The sequence below is a fragment of the Channa argus genome, chromosome 4 (assembly GCF_033026475.1).
Source record: "Channa argus isolate prfri chromosome 4, Channa argus male v1.0, whole genome shotgun sequence".
Taxonomy (NCBI): Eukaryota; Metazoa; Chordata; class Actinopteri; order Anabantiformes; family Channidae; genus Channa; species Channa argus.
This window is the reverse complement of record NC_090200.1, coordinates 29,841,463-29,862,650: the sequence shown is the minus strand read 5'-3', so window position 1 is coordinate 29,862,650 and position 21,188 is coordinate 29,841,463. Positions and strand designations below refer to the sequence as shown.

General features: G+C 41.4%; 1 protein-coding gene across 3 annotated transcripts in view; it reads left to right on the top strand.

The window, feature by feature from the left end:
• bcar1 (BCAR1 scaffold protein, Cas family member) overlaps positions 1-20,017 on the top strand; it is a 75,654-nt gene extending 55,637 nt beyond the window's left edge. For 2 of the 3 annotated variants that reach the window (XM_067500484.1, XM_067500483.1), the window contains exons 3-8: positions 11,248-11,397; positions 15,268-15,363; positions 15,735-16,121; positions 16,317-17,198; positions 17,623-17,712; positions 18,462-20,017. In XM_067500484.1, the coding sequence (XP_067356585.1) occupies positions 11,248-11,397; positions 15,268-15,363; positions 15,735-16,121; positions 16,317-17,198; positions 17,623-17,712; positions 18,462-19,004 (2,148 nt within the window). In that variant the 3' untranslated portion in view covers positions 19,005-20,017. The remainder of the gene's footprint in view (positions 1-11,247; positions 11,398-15,267; positions 15,364-15,734; positions 16,122-16,316; positions 17,199-17,622; positions 17,713-18,461) is intronic. The other variant, XM_067500485.1, reaches the window with a different exon arrangement.
• Positions 20,018-21,188: the final 1,171 nt, after the last annotated feature.

Genomic DNA, 21,188 nt, shown 5'->3' with positions numbered 1-21,188 from the left:
AGTACATCAGATGTTTTATACATTAATAGCCCTTTTTTCAGACTTGATGAGACTTTTAAAGAGCACCTGGCACCAGGTGCACGAGAAGAATTGAAGTGTTTTTAGAGATTTAATGTTCTGTCTGATTTTTTTTTATGTACTCCATGTCTGCTCCTACAATCTAAAGGCGTTCATGTTAGGTTAACTGACTAAAAAGCTGCCTGTAAGTTTAAATAATAATGTGGCCCTGTGATTGGTGACCTGTCCAGTGTGTACCCTTCCTCTGTCTTGATGACGGGTAACATTTGCCTATTCTCAGTCCTTTTGCATTACATACTGACACTTAAGGTATCTGTTTGCATTAGTAATCAACACGCAAGACATTTAGGCAAATACAATGGAAACCCCTTGCTTCACTTTTTGAGGGTTAAAGCAAGAATGTAGAATATAAAGTGAAAAACTCACTTTATATACTATGAGACAAGACACCTTAGTGATGCTCCAGGAGTATCTAATATGACACAAAAGGGTACATGTGATGTCAATAAGATATAGTAAAGTTTAAAAGCCTTGCAATTTTATGCCATGGACAGTGCACTGCGTTTGTGTGTAGAGGAGGATGAGTGAAAAACTACAATTCTTAATAATTTAGGTCTATGTTGTGGTTGGGTAAGTTTGCACTTTAAAGTAGTGGCTGACAGGCTGTTGTGTGTGTGTGTGTGTGTGTGTCAGTGTCTGTGTGTGTATGCGCGTGCTTGTGTGGCGAGCGTGTATTCTCTGTGGATAGCCCCCGCAGACTTGCTGTGATGCTGTGAGCCATATGTGTAAGCACCACTGAGTCACAGTGTGTGCATTCATGTGTGTGTGCCTGTGTGTCTGCATATTGATGATGGTGCTGTTTGACCCAGCTGCTCCCCTTCTTCCTCACACATGACTTCTGTCTGTCCAACTGAATCATAAAACATTAATATATTTAAAGCTTAGGTATCTTAAGTGATGAGTAGACGTGTTGTGTTCTTAATGCCCTACACTAACTAAAACATTACTTTTGATAGGAAAACTACAAAAACCATAGGATATATGTAAAAATAGACCTGGTATTTTAAATCAAGGTCAGACAACACATCTAATAAGACACACTTTTTAAAAAAAAATCTACATGTGAAGAGATACTGATAAACAACTGTAGTTAGCTCTCATAATGTGCACACAGTTTGGACTGTAGTGCAGGAGGTAGAGCGGTCATCCACCAGTCCCCCCAGATGCTGGTTCTGCTGCAATATTTGTTTCAATGTGGAGGAGAAATGGTGGAAGAACTAAGCAGAGTGGTAGAGCTACGACTGCACAGTATCAGCTGCTGAGGAAGGTTCCAGTTTGGTTTTACACACCAAATGTCCCTTTATAAGATTCCTCAGACAGACATAAAACAGTCAGTTTTTCTTGGCGGACCGTCATACATAATATCTGATGCACATGACTGTTTACACCATGCCCCTGTCAACAATGGTGGTAATGACGACAAAGAGGGAAATTTGAGGGAAACAGGAAAAAGGAGGCTGATCTGTCCAGACCCTGGCAGGTCTCTGGAGTAAATGTGTTTTACCTGATACCAAGTTTGATCTTATACCAATCGCAACTCCTAGAAATGCTGACAATGATGGCCTCCTTGATTGTTTTAAGTATTTTTTACATACAATAGTTCCAATTTGTTGTTATGATCATGTTCCAGCAAAAATGTGTGTGCTGTATCAGTAACTGTCAGGAGGTCAAGCAGAAGTGTCAGCTGAGACAGCTGTCGTCAAAGGCATTGATGTGTTGGGAGGAGTGTGTCAGCAGCCACAAGCCACATCGACTTCAACTTCTTTCACAAACTTCTCATGAACACACAGATGCAGCTGAGCACAATCAGTTTGTGTTCTAGTATCAGCAGCATATACTGGTATAAGTCAGAGTAGAAAATAAGTCGACTACAGGTAGTCAAATGGATCCCACTTTGCTGTGTGTGTTGGTGTGTGTGGAATCCATTTAATCATCTGATTTTCTGCTCTGGTAGTATGCGATGGGTGAACATAAGTGAGTAATACTGTGTGTGGGCATGCATGTGTGTGATAAAACCATCTTTATATGAAAGACAGAAACGACAGGGGCATGTGGTGAAGAGTTTTTAAGGTGTGTGTGTGTCTGTGTGTTTGTGTGTAATCATCTAGCAGAAAGATGTGCAGGAAGACATTTACATTACATTTACATTTAGTCATTTAGCAGACGCTTTTATCCAAAGCGACTTACAAGTGAGGTAAAAGGCAAGCAAAAATCTAAGTCAAGGAGAAAACATCAACGCAAAGTCCTATCAGAAAAGTGCAAGAGAGCAGAAAGTTTTTTTTTGTTTGTTTTTTTTTTATTAAAGATTTAAGTGCATAGGAAGATGCGGAAGAGTTCAGTTTTCCGCAGTTTTTTGAATATTGGGAGAGAATCAGCTGAGCGTGCAGCGTTGGGTAGCTCGTTCCACCATCGTGGGATCATTGCGCTGAACAGTTTTGCTTGGTGTCTTCTATGCGGTGCTGGGACCACCAGACGTCGTTCTTTGGCAGACCTCAGCGGGCGAGAAGGATTGTAGACTTGAATGAGTGAGTTGAGGTAACCGGGAGCTGTCGAGTTAACAACCCTGTAAGCAAGAGACAGAGCTTTGAACCTGATGCGAGCAGCAACAGGAAGCCAGTGTAGAGATCTAAAAAGTGGTGTGACATGGGTCTTTTTTGGCTGATTAAAAATTAGGCGAGCTGCCGCATTTTGGATCATCTGCAAGGGTATGATTGTGGATATTGGTAACCCCATCAACAAAGCGTTGCAGTAATCAAGACGAGATGTGACCAGCGCCTGTACAATGAGTTGGGTTGTATATTCCGTGATGTAGGGTCTGATCTTCCTGATGTTGTAAAGAGCAAATCTGCAAGCCCTAGAGACTGAGGAGATGTGGTCCTTAAAGCTCAGTTGGTCGTCGATGATGACCCCCAGATTTTTGGCCGAGTTAGTGGGGACAATCACTGTAGATCCAATGTTGATGCTGATGTTGTGTTGCATCAAAGGTCTGGCTGGGAAGACAAGGACTTCGGTCTTAGAGAGGTTGAGTTGAAGGTGTCTCTCACTCATCCAGGTTGAGATGTCTGAGAGACAGGCAGAAATACGCGATGAGACAGTGGAGTCGTCCGGTGGAAAGGACAGGAAGAGCTGTGTGTCATCAGCGTAGCAGTGATAGGAAAGACCATGTGAGTGAATGATGGCACCTAGGGATGAAGTATAGATAGAAAAGAGGAGAGGACCAAGAACTGAGCCCTGCGGCACACCGGTAGAGAGGCTATGAGAGTTAGAAAGATGCCCCCTCCAGGATACCTTGAAGCTTCGTCCTGATAGGTAAGAACAAAGCCAGTCTAGAGCTGATCCAGAGATGCCCAAGTCAGAGAGTGTGGACAAGAGTATCTGATGGTTCACAGTGTCAAAGGCTGACGATAGATCAAGTAGAATTAAGACAGATGATTGACCTGTGGCTTTTGCAGCTCGAAGATATTCCACAACAGTCAGGAGTGCCGTTTCCGTGGAATGACCCCTCTTGAAGCCAGACTGGTTGACATCGAGGAGGTTATTCTTGGAAAGGAAGACAGAACAGAGGTCCTTAGAATCTCCTCAGACTTTAACAAATGCTCAGATTTGGTTGACTTATTTAGGGGCAGCATGGTGGTGAAGTGGTTAGTGCTACCACCTCACAGCTAAAAGGTCAAAAGTTCAAAATTACCTGCCAGGTGTTTGGAGTGTGGAGTTGGCATGTTCTCCCTGGGCTTGCATGGGTTTCCATGGTTAGTTCCCCATTTAAGTGGAGCTAAATACAAAGTGGTATTGCAATATGTAAAGATCTCTCTTTTCATCTAGCTACTTCATTTTTTCTGTCTGCAGTCTGTCCTGGACATGTCATCTTTAAAAAAACAACTAGAAACTCGAAACGTATGTTCTCCAACAGAAATCCACCTGAAGAAACAATGTTTTTTAACTGGAGAAAGCAAATTGTAATCGGTTTACAGAACTGCAGTTAAATCCAATAGTCTTAGGGAATCACCTCCCAATTGGGGACAAAAAGAAGGTCCCTGTTACATGAATTATAGAAGGAATGACATCAGGATGAGATTAGGTGAAGGTAAAGATAGTGGCATTTCTCCTATATGAAGAGCGAAGTGTGGGGAACACAACAGTGCTTTTGTGTGTGTGTGTGTGTGTGTGTGTGTGTGTGTGTGTGTGTGTGTGAGAGAGAGAGAGAGAGAGAGAGAGAGAGAGAAGGAGAGAGTTTTTTTGGTGATGTTTTTACCATGCGTCTATGACTCCAAGGTGAGTTTATTAGTCCGGCTTTTGCCATATTTGCGAGCTAACGATTCTGAGCACGCACACACACACAAACACACACATATACACGTGCGCACACACACACTAACACACACACAATAGAACACACCAGTCAAATGGTGTGTCCACTTCAGTGGGGGGTAGAGTGTGTTTGTGCTCTCTTGGAGACATGCTCCCCTTCACTAATCTGGTAAATCCCCTGCATTGCATCTTGATGCCTGTGTGTGCGTTGCCATATGCTCCACATAGCTGGCATGGTATTCACAGGCTGTGGCTCCAAGTCCCTCAAATTCATTCTTTATCCCTGTTGCTGTCGATCTTTGTCTTCACTTCTTTGTCTTGTTGGTTTGTACTCATTGTGACCAACACCGTTGGTGTTTTACTTCTTAGAGAAATGACAGTTCGGCTGAGTTTAAATATCAATTGCAGTAACTTCAACAGATAAGTAGTATTGTCAAAGGTTCCTCCAAACATCAACATTTGCACATCTGCATGACTATTGGAGAGAAAAGACAAGCCATTAATGTTTATTGATGGGAATGAATCAGTCAAGTCATAACACATTTAAAGAAACCATGTTTAATCAGACAGTCTGCCAACTACATGCCTTCTCTTCACCCTCCCCGTGTAGAGAATTACAGACCTGTCATTTCTGGCCAAGACCCTGAAACGAGCAGTCTTCAATCAACCTACAGACTTTCACTCCCAGAACAACCTCCTCGATTTCAACCAGTCTAGCTTCAAGAGTGGTCACTCCACAGAAATAAGACTTCTCACGGTTGTGGAATCCCTACGTCCCCCACATCAGTATTCTGTATTAATCCTACTCAATTTATCTGCAGCCTTTAAAACTGGGTATCATCAGAACCTCCTGTTCACACTTTCTGACGTCTCTGGATCAGCTCTAGTATGGCTTTCATTTTATTTATCTAGATAATCTTTTAAGGCATCCTGGCAGGGGCATGTTTCTAACTCTCATAGCCTCTCTACTGTAGTGCCACAGGGCATATTTCCTGGTCCTCTTTTTTTCCTATCTATACTACATAAATAGGTTCTATCATCCACTCACATGGCTTTTCCTGTCATTGCTATGCTAAAGACACACAGTTGTTCCTGTCTTTTTCACAGGATGACCCCACTGTCTCATCGTGTATTTCTGCCTGTCTCTCTGACCTCTCTGCTTCAACGATTGAAGCTTCATATCAAGCTCTCCAAGACCAAAATTCTTGTCTTCCAGTAAGTTTGCCAGAAATCTGATGCTCATGAACGAAGATCAACTGAACTTTATTGCCAGGCATGCACATTTGCCCTCTACAACCCCAGAAAATCAGAGTCCACCTCTCGGAATATGCAACCCAACTCACTGTGCAGGTGCTGGCCATATCTCCCTTTTGTTCGGGTTACCAGCATGCACAATCAAATCCCTCCAGATGATGCAAAATGCGGCAGCATGCCTCATTTTTAATCACTGACTCAAGTTACACCACTCTTTAGACCTCTGCAATGGCTTCCTGTAGCTGTCTGCATCCGGTTCAAAGCTCTGTCTCTTGCCAACACGGTGGTTAACTCAACAGCTCCTGCTTACCTCAACTCCTTCAATCCGGTTTACAATCCCTCATGTACGCTCCACTCTTCCAAAGAATGAGGTCTGGCAGTCCCAGCACCACACAGAAGACACTAAGTAAAACTCTTCAGCTCAATTATCCCACAATGGTCGAACAAGCTACCTAACTCTGCACACTCAGCAATCTCTCTCCCTATATTCAAAAAACTGATAAAAAACAGAACTCATCCACACCTTCCTGTGCACCTAAATCTTAAAAAAAAAATCTTTCTTTCTGCTCTTTCTTGCACTTGCATCTCATGTAACTGACTTTTTCTGATAGGACTTTGCTTCAATGTTTTTTTGCTCGACTTAGGTTTTTGCTTGCTTTGTACCTCCCTTCTAAGTTGCTTTGGATAAATGGTCGACCAAATGACTAAATGTAAATGTAAATCTCTAAATTTCTTTCTACTGAGAAATTAAGCTAATGGACAGATTTTTGGGTCTACAGAGGCCATTGTTAAAGTCTCTCCACCCTGCTTACTACATCCTGGATCTCTGCACTGGGCAGAGACTAAGCAAAGAGCAGAAAAAAAAGTACAGAAATCTGAAGCAGCCTTGTACACCAGTTTAGACAGAGCAACCAAGATTTATTTTTCTCTCCATCAGTTAAGTGCTTTCTATAGAGAGTCTATTTTCTTTCCACTTGTGGTTACAGTGGGAATCTTGAAGTTTGGGCTGTATTGGTGAATGTGCTGTATTTACCATAGTTAGTACAGAGGAGATTTCATCCAACTTTTTGTTTCTAGACCAAAGCTCCGACTCAGTTTCATTGTTATCTTTCCTTTTATCTTTAGCATAAAGCAGAGAAAGAGAAAGAAAAGAAGAGCAAGAGAGGGAGAGGGTGGAGGTTGCTGCTGGGAAGAAGGGAGGGACATCGCTTGCAGCAAAGATCATCTGTTAAACAATGACTTCTGCTTGACGCAATCATACACGTGAAACAAAATGTGATCACTCAAAGATGTATTATAAATCAAGCTGCTGTTGATAAGTTTTATTTCTTTATTTGATCCAAGTTCTTTTAATGAGTATACCGGTGCTGAGTCATTAGTTCAGTCATTTAATAATCATTGTGTGTCTGTTTTAAATAATGTGCCAGCACTTAAACATAGTCTTTTTTCTCAGAAACATTGTCCTTGGTTAAATGAAAACTTGTTTAGTCTTAGGAGAAGTTGTCATAAAGTAGAGCGTTGGAAAAGCTCTAAACTTGAAGTACACAGTTTACACTTTAAGGAGCTGATCACATCTCTCAATGTCATGATTAAACAGGCCAGATCAGATTATTTCACCTATCTTATATCTGCAAATAAGAAAAATCCTAAAGTCCTGTTTGATATCATTAAAATATTGTACCCCCCAGATCCAAAAGGGTCTGTATACTCATCAGCTGACTGTAACAGATTTTTAAATTTCTTTGTCAGTAAAGTGCAGGACATCAGGGACAGTATTTCTCCTTCCTTGCACACCTATAATACAGGTTCTCCTCTCCACTCTTGGTCCTGTTTTTCTCCTGTCAGCCTACAGGACATTATGGTTTTATTAAAAAAGATGAAACCTTCTTCTAGCCCTGTTGACATTGTTCCAACGCCTTTACTGTTAAATGCTACTGATTCGCTTGGTCCTTGCCTGGTAAATATGATAAACTTGTCTCTTTCTACTTGCACGGTCCCCTCCTTTTTTAAACAAGGTTTAGTGAACCCCATTCTTATAAAGCCAAACCTGGATCCTTCTGATCCTTCTCTAATCCTTCTGATAAATTGCCTTTCATGTCCAAAATTTTAGAAAAAGTGGTAGCCCAACAACTTTCCACTTATCTGCATCATCATCAAATCTTTTTTTCAGTTTCAATCAAGTTTCCACAAAATGCAGCCCTTCTTAAAGTGTCAAGTGACATTTTGATGGTGGTGGACTCAGGCCAGTACACAGTGTTGCTTTTACTGGATCTAACCTCAGCCTTTGATACAGTTGACCAAAAACATTTGCTAAATTGTCTCCAAAATGTTATTGGTTTGTCTGGGTCTGTACTTCAGTGGTTTTCTTCATATTTTACTGATAGAAAGTAAGTATCCAACTACTACGAAAACATAGTAGTTGGATACTGGTGTTACCAAAGGTGAAGTATGTAGGTGCCAGTACTGGGGTAGTTACTTGTCAGAGGTAACAAATTATTATAGGGCGAATGTGGGCGACTGCAGGAAGGTAGAGTGGTTGTCCACCAATCTCACAGTTGTTGGTTTAATCCCCGGCTCCTCCGGTCACATGTCGAAGTGTCTTTGAGCAAGACGCTGAACCCCAACTTAGTTGCTCCTGGTGAGTGTTGGCCAGCTGCATAGCAGCTCCCCCATCGGTGTACGAGTGTGTGTGTGAGTGCGAATGGGTGAATGAAAAGCAGTGCTTTGAGTGCCAGTAGGTATAAATTGTGGTATATAAGTGCAGACCATTTACCATTTACCATTACTGTTGGTTGCAAGCAATCAGTTAAGTTACAACTTTACACAGAAATGTAATATCACGTCACACAGACTCAAAGTGCAACAGTTAACATAATCTGTCTGCCTCATGCATTTCATTGGTCATACAGACCATCTCCTCTGACATATTCTTTCTGCATTGAAATATTTCAGTACAACTCCAAATGCTCTGTGTCCTATAGCCTAAAACATAGGCTTTGCACAGTTACAACACAGAAGCTTAAGTCTAGCTTACAGCTGAATTTGAACAATTTCTGCTTGATTAGTACATTTCGCAACATCCTAATTATTTTAATTTCATATCCAAAACCACCTGCAGGGCTGTGCCACAGGGCATAAAGAGTTAAACTATGTTGTATCAGATAGAGTGATGGACTTGAGTTTAATGCTACTGCTACAGTACCTTAAGTTTCATGTTTTAGCTTTAAAGCAGTAGCTTTTCTGTTACTCTCACAAAGCTAAGATTTAGCTTATGGGGACTAAGGGGATTAAGCCCCAGTTACAAATACTCACCAAATGTCTCTCATGTTTGATCACACAGGGTGCCCAGGAATGTATGCTTCCTTCTGACAAAGCCTGAAGCTAAACATTTATAAAGAAAATTATTTAATAATACTGTACCTCTTCATACTTTGACTTATGGACTTAACTTGGTCGGAATTTGGCTAATAAGCTTTGTGAAAACTGTAGTTTACATCACTGACAATGGCTGAACATCCTGCCCCACATATTCAGATAAAGGTGCATTAGCCCCATCAAACACACTGGTTTTATCGATGCCTGGTTTGCAGCAACATTGTATATTATCTCCTACCAACATTGGCTGATGCATGTTGACGGATGAATTGAGAAGGGAAAATTAACAAACGGAGCCAAAACTAAGGTAAAAGTTTTTATCAGTTTGGACTCCCACTGTCCACAATTATGCTGTTATTAAATTACATTATTAGTTAACAGGACTGGCAATCCCAAGAGCGACACTCACACAGACACATATGCTACATACATTACCACATCAGCCCTGTTTGAGATTGAACCCATGTTATTGATTTACTGTCTGTGTGCTCCCACGAGAATAGACATACACTCTTACACAATATTGCTGAGTGGATCATGTGTGTGTGTGCGTGTGTGTGCACGTGTGTGTAAGTGTGTGTCCATGGGACTCATCTGGCACTTAGCCAGGCATCATCAATACTGTTGGAAGCTTTTTACCAATGAGGAAAGGGGTGCTTGCATAATAGTGTGTGTGGTTGTGTGTGAGATTAAGAATTTGACAGAAACAAACAACACAAATGGAAAATACGTGTTGTTTCTCATCTCCTTAATGTGTTCTTGTTACAACTGGTAGTGAAATTATTGCTGTAGGTAAATCAACATTCTAATCAGCCATTGTGTGGATGAGAATAAACAGTGTGTTATGGAGAGCTGAAGGCAGAGGGAGCAGAGGGAGAGTGGACAGATTAGTACAGACAGGTTGTCAGATGGATGGTTTTATCATTTGTCTCTGTCTGTCTCAAACATGGTGTACCTCTGACAGCTGGGGAGCTGAGCAAATATTAGCAGAGAGCTTCCATTAATCAGGGCTGGAGTTAAGTGTGATTAACGAATGATTGGACTTACAAGATACGGGATGTTTGGTTGGAGGATGCATATTTGAAATGAAACATATAAAGAGTATTTAGACGAGAAAATAATAATTCATTTTATAGCCAGTGTAAAGCTAGAGCGATATACATGTGAATACTTCTATAGTCAAATGCCTATACTTTTTTCTAATGGGTTTCAACAGTTTAAGGTTCAAGATCTCCCTTTCTAAAGTGACAATTGTAGTACAGGGTAGTACAGGTGTACCAGAAGCTTGTGTTTATATGTGTTGTAAATGTAGAAGCACTCAAACAAACAATTAGATATTCAAATTTTCTGACAACACAGCTGTATTTAGTCTGTTAGGATAATCCTGCAAGATATTTTAGAGACATTTTGCTTATTTGAAATACTTTTGTCTGCAGCTGGTTCAAGTAATATTTGGTTTCAAATATTTGGTTTAACCAGACACAGAAATGTTTTGGCATTGCCAGGGAAAGGAGGGAAAAGAGAATGATGACTAAGAATGAAGACAGCTAGTTTTAATAGCTGTTTTCTTGTGTTGTGTGGATACCACAGCTGCTGTGGTTTCCCAGGCTAGCAGGTTGACTCTACACTCAAGCCATACAATACAGAGTTTAAACAGGCACACAATAGGGCAGCCTTGTTCCCACCGCTACAATGGCAGGACTACTGCCTTGTTTTTATTGCCTCGGTGTGTCACGAGCTTGTATTAATAAGACTGAACAACCTTTAGTCGATGTTCATTTAATCTAAAGAAGTAATAAAGGGGGCGACAGTCACGCGGGAAGGTAGAGGGGTCATCCACCAATCTCGCACTTGTTTGTTCGATCCCCGCCTACTCTGCTCATGTGTCGAAGTTTCCTTGAGCAAGACACTGAACCCCAACTTAGTAACTCACGGTGAGTGTTGGCCATCTGCATAGCAGCACCCCGATCGGTGTGTGAGTGTGTGTGTGTGTGATTGTAAGTGCAAATGGGTGAATTAGAAGCTGTATAAAGCACTTTGAGTGTCAATAGGTAGAAAAGCGCTATAAAAGTGCAGACCATTAATACATTTTCACTGAAAGGTGAACAAGACTTTTAGTGTTACTGGGTGGTGCATTATGGATCTGTTCATCCTCTTCACACTGGTGTTTGGGGATTATGACCTTTGTGTTTTCTTTACTCTGCCTCTCACTCTCTGTGTTTCTGTGTCAAGGTTGTGGTTCCTACACGGGTTGGACAGGTATATGTGTATGACAATGTGAAGTCAGACCAGGATGAGTATGACGTCCCACCCAGACATCAGCCCCTGACCCAGCAAGACATATATGATGTGCCGCCTACCCGCCAGCAGTACAATACACAGGTATGTTTGTGTGTGGGTGAAAGGGTGAAAGTGAGAAAGAAAGAGCAAGTTTCAGGGTATTCATCAGACATCTGTATTTTGATTTTTTTTTATTAATGTAACTAAAACTATACCTGGTTGTAAGTAGATCATTAGGATCTGCTTTTATACTGAGCACCAAAAATCAAATCACAGGCCAATACTCACAATACAACCATCTTATATTAACACAAAGTTTAAATCACTGCATCTGTTTATTAATCATCCGGAATGGTGTTGCATACTTATGAGTATTATTTTATTCATGTTTATTCAGTCTTATTTTCAAAGCCTAAATATGGAAACTACAAAGAAGTTGATGAAAATCTTTCTTTCGCACCTTGTACAGATGAAGGTTTTTCAGCGAATTACAAAATTATGGACTTTAGTTTTTATTGCATTTTAGAAAAAAGTCTCAGCTTTTCTGGAAACAGATTTTGTACTACAGCATTATTTGATAATGGCCATTTATCTAATTAAACTGAGTCAAAAAAACCTAAATAACTATGTCAGATATGATTATTAGTAATTAGTTAATTTTTCTTATGAGAGCATTATATTCTCAACCATCATGTCGTCTTGTACAACACAGACACACAGTTATTTTCTAGGACCAAATTCTGTTTTTCTTGGAAAAATATTAATATTTGATGTTATGTAATATTCAGTATCTTCCTCTCTAAATATTGGATCTGTTCTTAGTGAAGGTCATTCTTAACCAACAGGCGCTACAGATATGCCACAGCCACTGTGTGTGTGTGTGTTTAATATATACAAAACACTTGGACTGTCCAGAGGCAACAAAAGAAGCAGTGTGTTTCCACTGTGGAGGAGGTTTTTTAGTTATTTAATGTGTATAATCATTTACAATTGATTAATCCCACACACACACACAAAAATGTACTATAGGCCAGTTTATTCTTCCACAGTTGTATACATAGTGATCACAATGTTTTCTGCTTATTAAGCAGGCACCCCCTCCCACCACACACACACACACACACACACACACACTCAAACACACAGACTTACAGGGAAACAGTGAGTAGAAGAGGAGCTTGATGCTGACGAGACAAAAAGAGAAAGGTCACTCAACTACATCTGCAGCAAAATGAGAAATGGAATCACAGGAAGGAAGAAGAGGAGAAACAAGCTATAGTAGGAAGAATTGAAGGAAGATGAGCAAGGAGAATTGCTCGTCTTCATAATTGAGATTATGAAAAACACAAGATAACAATAAATAATAAAAATAATATAGGATTGGGTATAGGAGGAAGAGAAGGAAGACGAATGGCTGTAATAACTTTGAAATTGGCTATCTGAAGGGTGAAGAATGAAAATGCTGCGACACAAGGCACTTGACCAAAATGTCTACTGTGTGGGAGACAGCTCATGCTAGATGCTTCTGACCAAAACAACTAATAATGCAGAGAGACAAAAACATCACAGTACAGCTGTGGGCTACAGAGCACATATTCAGAGTACATTTTGTCCTAAAGAGTATGTCTGTAGGGAGAATGAAAGCAGATCTGTTTATACTGGAACATCAGCACTGACTAGATTGTGGGACAAGACAGACTTCTGAGATCATATTCCAGTTATACTCGTTTGTGAAAGAACCAAGCTGATGGACTCAACATCCAGAAGGGGCAGCGCTGTAGGGGCTGATCTTTCCTCACTGTGTGCTCATTTATAACAAAATCCTAACAGTCAAAATGAAGAAATGTCTATTTTATATTGTTGTTCCAGAATTAGATGCAGATGCATGTAGGCATCAATGCCCCACCTAGAATGAAGTGGCCTCCCAGCTACATCTGTGCACATGTACATGTGCATTTGTGTGTGTGTGTGTGTGTGCGTGAGCGTGCATGCACGCATGTGCATGCGTGTGTGCATGTGCTTGTTTGTGTCTGAGGCAGGAAGTCATTCCAGCATGTGTGAGAAACACAGAGTAACAAGTGAAGAGAGAAGATTATTGAAGAACTGAGGGAACATGTGGAATTGGATGGACACACGCAGATAGTTGGTCATGTGACCAAAACTAAACTGTATGAGAATTACCTGCTTTTTTGCCCTTTTAAGCACCTTCATCTTCTCTTTTCTGCTGTTTCTTCTTCTTTTCATTTGTCTGAATCTAAAATTTTTTTATCCACAGTGATACCAACACTAAGTTACATACAGTGCATCCAGAACATATTTGAATCAGTTAACTTTTTCAAAATTTTGTTATGTTACAGCCTTATTCCAAAATTCTACAAATAATACCCTATAATGACAATGTCAAAGAAGTTAGTTTGAAATCTTTGCAAATTTATTAAAACTTAAAAATTAAAAAAAATCACATGTATATGGCCTTTGCCATGACACTCAAAAACACAAAATTGAGATCTTGTGCATCCTGTTTCCACTGATCATCTTTGAGATGTTTCTACAACTTGAGCTGTCGGAAATTCAGTTGATTGTACATGTTTGGAAAAGCATACACCTGTCTATGCAAGGTCCCACAGTTAACTGTGCATGTCAGAGCAGAAACCAAGGCACAAGGCACAGATATGGGGAAGGATACAGACAAATTTCTGCTGCAGCGAAGGTCCCAATGAATACAGTGGCCTCCATCATCTGTAAATGAAAGAAGTTTGGAACCACTAGGACTCTTCCTAGAGCAAACCAGTCTGTTAAACTGAGCAATTGAGAGGGAAAGGCCTTGATCAGGGAGATGACTAAGAACCTGATGGTCAATCTGAAAGAGCTCCAGCATTTCTCTTTGTAGAGAGAAGTACCTTCCAGAAGAACAACCATCTCTGCAGCACTCCACTAATGAGGCCTGTGTGTTGGAGTGGCCAGACAGAGACCATTCCTCAGTAAAAGGCACATGACAGCTCACCTGAAGAACTATCAGACCATGAGAAACAAAATTATCTGGTCTGATGTAACAAAGATTGAACTCTTTGGCTTGAATGCCATGTGTGACATCTGGAAGAAATCGGCACCGCTCACCACCTGGCCAATAAAGCATGGTGGTAGCAACATCATGCTTTGGTTTTTCAGCAGCAGGAACTAGGAGACTAGTCAGGTTCGAGGAAAAGATGAATGCAGCAATGTACAGAGACTTCCTTGATGAAAACCTTATCCAGAACGCTCTGGACCTCAGACTGGGGATCATCTTTCAATAGGACAAAAACCCTAAACACACAACCAAGATAACAAAGGAGCAGCTACGGGGCAACTCTGCGAATGTCCTTGAGTGGCATAGCCAGACCCCAGATTTGAACCCGATTGAACATCTCTGGAGAGATCTGAAACCTGATTGAGCAGAGAGGTACTGCAAAGAAGAATGGGAGAAACTGCCCTAAAATAGGTTTTCCAAGGTTTTAGCATAAAGACTTGGTGTAATTGGTGCTAAAGGTGCTTCAATAAAGTATTTGGCAAAGGTGGTGAATACTTATGTCTCTGTAATTTTTGCATTTTCTATTTTTAATAAATTGGCAAAGATTTCAAGCAAGAAGTTTATAGAATTTTGAGAAAAATTTTGAATACTTTCTGAATGTACTCTACATATCACATTCATGTACAGCTCCAGTTTTGTTCAATATACTATAGTGTAATACTGAATTGTTACTGTAGGATTTTTGGATGAGCTCACAGACGAACCTCATAATGAACACTGTCTCCATAGTTATATAGCAACACATTAAAGTTCCCACTGTATAAAATTAAATAAAAAGAGGTTTAAATTCCTTTGCAAATCAATGTATTGTATATTAATTGTAAATGCTGCAATGAGAACATATCAATTGTTGAAACTGAGAAGTTTGTTTTAACGAACGTATGTATGTGTTCTTCTCTGTTTAGGTGTATGATACTCCTCCCATGGTGGTGAAAGGGCCCTCTAGTGGCCAAGAGATATATGACACCCCAGCAAGCGCAGAGAAGAGCTTGCAGCAGATGGTACAGACTTTTGAATGTAGATGTTGCTAATACTGTATGCATGTGTAAAAATACATAATCCTGTCTCTATGTATGGTTGTTTTCAACCTCAATGTAGCAGAAAAAAATAAGATTCTGGTTTTATTCAGTCAGAGCAGTATGGCACAGGACCTTTGTCAGGGATAATAAGTTCACTACAACATGAATTACATTCCTCTTCAAGGAGTAAGGGTTAAGATGGCGGCACGCAGAGCCACAAGGGCACAGTGCTACCTGAAACTTTGTGTGTGGTTGTTTTTGTTTGTCTGGATATGCATGTAAGTGTGTGAGTCAAAGCTCTTGTTAAGAGTAGAAACCAAGCAATAAAAAAAAATCACTTCCTCTTTCTTTAGGTCTATGACTTCCCCCCTTCGGTCAGTAAAGATGTCCCTGATGCTCAACCAATCAGAGAAGAGACTTACGATGTACCACCTCACTTTGCCAAACTCAAGTCTCAGGTCCTTGGCCCCCCTCTCCAGTACTCGCACAACAACCTTAATGATGACGATGAACCACCGATCCCAGAGGATGTGTATGACATCCCGCCCCCCATGCTGACTGATAAGCACTATCACAGAGACAGAGGTGGAGTCAGCCAGGCCTCCCAGGACATCTATGACATCCCTGCCAGCCTGCGGACCGGAGGTCACCTTGCACAGGATGTGTACGACTTTCCACGAGAGCAAGAGGAGAGAGGAGGGGAGAAAGCAGACAACTATGTCTATGATGTCCCACCACAGGTAGGAGGAGTAAAAGAACAGTCCAACATTTTGGGAAAAGATGTTTGCCACAAACAGAGCCTGGCACTGTTTCATCATCATTTTTACTTATGTTTTTATCTGCTTTTTATTGATGAAATGGACAGTGGCACAAAGAGAGAAAATGGGGAAAACTGCTAGCATAGTGCAGTGTCTACATTATTATGTGTTTTTCAGGTTGTACGAGATCCCCAGTCTACCAGCGAGGAACTGACAATGTCTTTCAAGCGTCTGTCTGCCTCGAGCACAGGAAGCACACGCAGCAACCACTCAGCATCATCTTTAGACATGGTTCCTGTCCGCGACAACTCCTCTTCCTCCTCACTCCCTACTCCTAGCTCAATTTCAGGCAAACCCCTCATCTTAGACCTGGAGCAGGCCATGGAGCGTCTGTCTCGTCTGCAACAAGCTGTCGAGTCCAGTGTTTCTCTCATGATGTCTTACATCACAGGTCACTGGAGGAGCCCTGCTCACCTGGAAGGGAACCTCACAGCGATTTGTCAGGCTGCTGACCGTGTCCGCAGCACTGTCCGAGACTTCCTAGACTTTGCACGAGGAGCTGTGGTGAATGCTGCCCAGGCCACAGATCGCTCTCTGCAGACCAAACTGGGCCGTCAGGTGGGGAAGATGGAGGAGGTCTTCCAGAGCTTGATTCAACACAGTCAGAGCTTAGATGCCATTTCCTGGTCACACACAGCACTCACAGCCCCACCACCAGGAGGGGATGACTTAGATGGACTAATCATGACGGCGCGAGGCATCCCTGATGATGCCAAGCAGCTCGCTTCCTTTCTCCATGGTAATGCCTCGCTTCTGTTCAAACGGACCAATCGGCAGCAGCAGCAGCTGCCACTTCCACCAATCCCAGGGGAGATCAGCGGTCACATGACAGGATCAGGAAGTGGGAGTTATCAGGGAGGGGAGAAGGTGAGCATTCAGTCACGTCCTCTCCCCTCTCCACCAAAGTTCACAGCTGCAGAGGAAGGGGAAGGCATGGACAGGCCATATGAAACCACAGAGGAAGGCTGGATGGAGGACTATGACTATGTACACCTACAGGTACACTAAAACAAACACAGATACAGTGAATTGTATTTAATTCGGAGGACATTTGGTTTACAAAGCCAGGAACCTCACAGCAAGGTTTAAACCATTTATTGTAACATGAACACATCTGAGTGAATCAGTGGTACTGTTTTTATCTGAGCTCTAGATTAAATCAGATATAAACCTGATATAGATTGTCACACCAAGTAAGACTGATTAAAGTGATTTATGTAGTCACACAAAAACTATGTTTGCAAAGACCACAAAGACTCAAAAATAATCTCCCAGTCCCAGCAATGTTATTACACTTCCTGTTTGTCCCCGCTACAGGGAGACAGATGCTGTTTGTTGCCTGCTGATACACTAACAATGAGTTGTGTTATCTCTAAATCATGTCAGTGTGTAATTGCTGTGTGTCTTTGTGCTAAACTGTTAGGGAAAGGAAGAGTTTGAGAAGAACCAAAGGCAACTGTTAGAGAAAGGCAACATCATCCGCCACAACAAGGCACAACTGGAGCAGCAACAGGTACGTGTGCGTGAGTGCGTGAGTGCGTGTGCATGTGTGTGTGTGTTTGTGAGAGAGAGAGAGAGACAGAGACAGAGAGAAAGAGAGGGAAAATGAGAGAAATGTCATTTAGGCTATAATAAGTATGCCTGGACGCTAGATGACAGATGAAGGCCAGAAGAAGATGGCAAATGGCAGTGACATAGTCACCTCATAAAGTTATTGTGGGACCCACTGAGCTAACAACCTATTGATAATTGGTAATGATTCTTTATTATTTGTGCGACCCTTAGATGGTCTTCTTATATAGTGCTTTTATCCTAAGTGTTCTACAATCTAGCTTAACATTTACCCATTCACTCAAAAACACACACATACACACCAATGACAGTAGCTGGCATTCAGCGTGCTCATCTAACCCACGAAGAACAACTCAGGGTTTAGTGACTTGCCCAGGGACACTTCTGACAAGTAGCAAGGAATGACTGCCCCACCAACTGACTTATAGCCACTACCTGCTTTACATACTACACATAATATATGTAAGTGAAAACTTACATATGAAACTGTGTTTCAACCTAAATTCATCGTAACTATGTGGAAGGTTTGAAAAACTATTTGGATACAATTAAGTGTCTCTTACATACTTACATTGTTTTTTCTCTAATGTGTTAAAATATATAATTGTGTATTTACGTCAGACATTTCCACAAATCAGTTGTTTCATAATCATTGAGCACCATTCGTCCTTTTTTCCCCTTTTATTTTAGATTAAACAATTTGAGCGGCTAGAGCAGGAAGTCAGCCAGCCAATCAACAATGACATGACAGGCTGGGTCCCATCCCCCTACCAACCTTTGGCCAACCAGCTATCCCAAAATGGTCCTGGGGGCCCTGCTTCCAAGTTGTGCCATGGTGACCGGCAGCTTCTCCTATTCTACCAGGAGCAGTGCGAGCAGAATGTCACCACAGTAACCAATGCCATTGATGCCTTCTTTACTGCTGTCAACTCCAACCAGCCACCCAAGATCTTTGTAGCACACAGCAAGTTTGTAATCCTCAGCGCACACAAGCTGGTATTCATCGGTGACACATTATCTCGCCAGGCCAAATCTCCTGAAGTAAGAGGACATGTGGCCCAAAGCAGTAACACCCTGTGTGAAAAACTCAAAGACATTGTGATCAGCACAAAAACAGCGGCTCTTCAGTACCCTTCCCCCGGAGCAGCCAGGGAGATGACGGAGAGGGTGAGGGAGCTAGCAGGGTATACACAGCAGTTTAAGATGGTGCTAGGACAGCTGCTGTCAATGTAGGGGAGTGAAACGGAAGGATGACAAGACACCAAACAGTGACACAAATCTGAGATGTCCCAGGAGCACAAAACAGAAAATCCTCCCTGTTACACAGTAGTGATGAAACTGAATGCCCTTGCAGCACAGGGTCAGAGGACCTGTACCCCCCTGGAGTACAGAGTGCTGCAGGACATGCTGTGCACCCTTCTAGTGTGAGGTTGGAGACCCTGTGTGCCTCGACAGGTTGAGGTTGGTCCTGGACCCTGGGGGTCTTGGACTTTGGCACCGGAGACACTGACCTCCTGTCCATCCTCTTCTCCCTCCCTACCTCGCCCTTTCACTGGGACCACTCCGCTGTCATTGCTCCTTCCACTGTGTGTGTTTCACTCTAGACTAAAACTTTTCTCTTCAGTGGGCTGGGCCAATGGTTGTAAAATAATCATTGTAAATATTTAAGTTACATATTTAGCCACAAAACCAGAAAGAAAAAGACTAAAGAATTTCCACTATATAAATATAAATATATGGCTCTTTCTTTGTTTTGTTTTTTCAAAGAAAAAAAGATTAAAACAACCATAGTTTTTAGACATCATCAATAATTGTTATTGTTAATGCCATTGTAAACTGTATAATTATGGCTCTGATTCCTGATCCTTGTATTATTATTGTTATGGATGTGTAAATTCCAGATGATATGTATGATTGTATGTTGTAGTACGTCTATGCTCTCCATCCCTCACAATGGCACACTTTCCAAAAAAACCCAAAACAAAACACTGGAGCACACATCCATACTGAGAAGCTGAAAGCTCTACATGTTGTTGTCTCTGTGACTGAGCAGTATGTTACCACTTGTGGCTCAATTAGTTTTCCACATTGATTTCAATCCTGCAGTTATTAAATATTATATCAGTGCCATCTCAGTTGCTTTTTTGGAACATTAGGTAGGTTGTTTTGTAAAAGATATGTGTTAGGGAAGAGGACTGTAAAGGGTTAGAGACAACAAAGGAAATTAAACCTATTTGTCTTGTTTTGTCTGTATTCTTGTCTGTATTTTGTATGTATTCTTATGTTAACTTGCTGTATGTGTGTCACTATAATGGGATAATGGGACATCTGCATCAAACGTTAAAGAAGTGGGGAATCTGCATAAATGTATTTAGTAAGCCCAATTTCCAAACCTAGAAACCTATGTGTCTCAAAGTTACCATCAGTCAACTTTTTAAAATATGTTTTTAGTAGAGATATGCTGCTTTAACTTATCTTTTAGAGGTGCTGTCAATGCCTCATTTGACCCAGGTGGATTGATTTTTAGTCTCATACTATGCATACTGTAGTTTGAACTCATTTTATTGATCGCTGCAAGAAAATTCAGAACACATTGATAAAAATGCAGCTGCCATTTATCAGGTGCTGGGGCAAGTTGGGGATTACTGTGTTGGCCATGGACACTTGAAGCTGGGGATTGAACCGCTGTCCCTGCAGTTAATGGACAACTTGTAATCTTTTTCTTTTCTTTGTTTTCTTTGGCTGTCCCAAATTGGTGTAGATTCAGTCTGACATAAAGACTAATGATACACTTTATTGTTTATCAAAACATTTTTAACATTATCATACATTAGGTGTCACTTTGCTTATAGAAACATTCAAGAAAGAAAAGCGGTAAATGGTCTGCGCTTATATAGCACTTTTATAACTATTGGCACTCAAAGCGCTTTACATTTCTTCTTATTCACCCATTGGCACTCACAATCACACACACACTCATACACCGATGGGGGAGCCGCTATGCAGCTGGCCAACACTCACTGGGAGTAACTAAGTAGGGGTTCAGTGTCTTGCTCAAGGACACTTCGACATGTGACCAGAGGAGCTGGGGACTTAACAAACAACTGCAGAATTGGTGGACAACCGCTCTATCTTCCTTCTCCACAGTCACTCTAGAATGTTCCTCACATACTCAGGATAACTCCTACTCCATTTCTCTTCCTATATGACCCATGGTAGAACAACTTGAACCCTGCTCCTAAGCTTCTGTCCTTGCTACCTTTCCACCTGGTCTCCTGGACACACAGTATATCCACTTTCCTTCTCTGCATCATGTCAATCAACTCTCTAGCCTTCCCTGTCATAGTCCCAACTGTCAGTCCTACATTCTTGGCTTCCCTCTTCTCTCTCTGCCAACGAACACACCTTCCTCCTCTC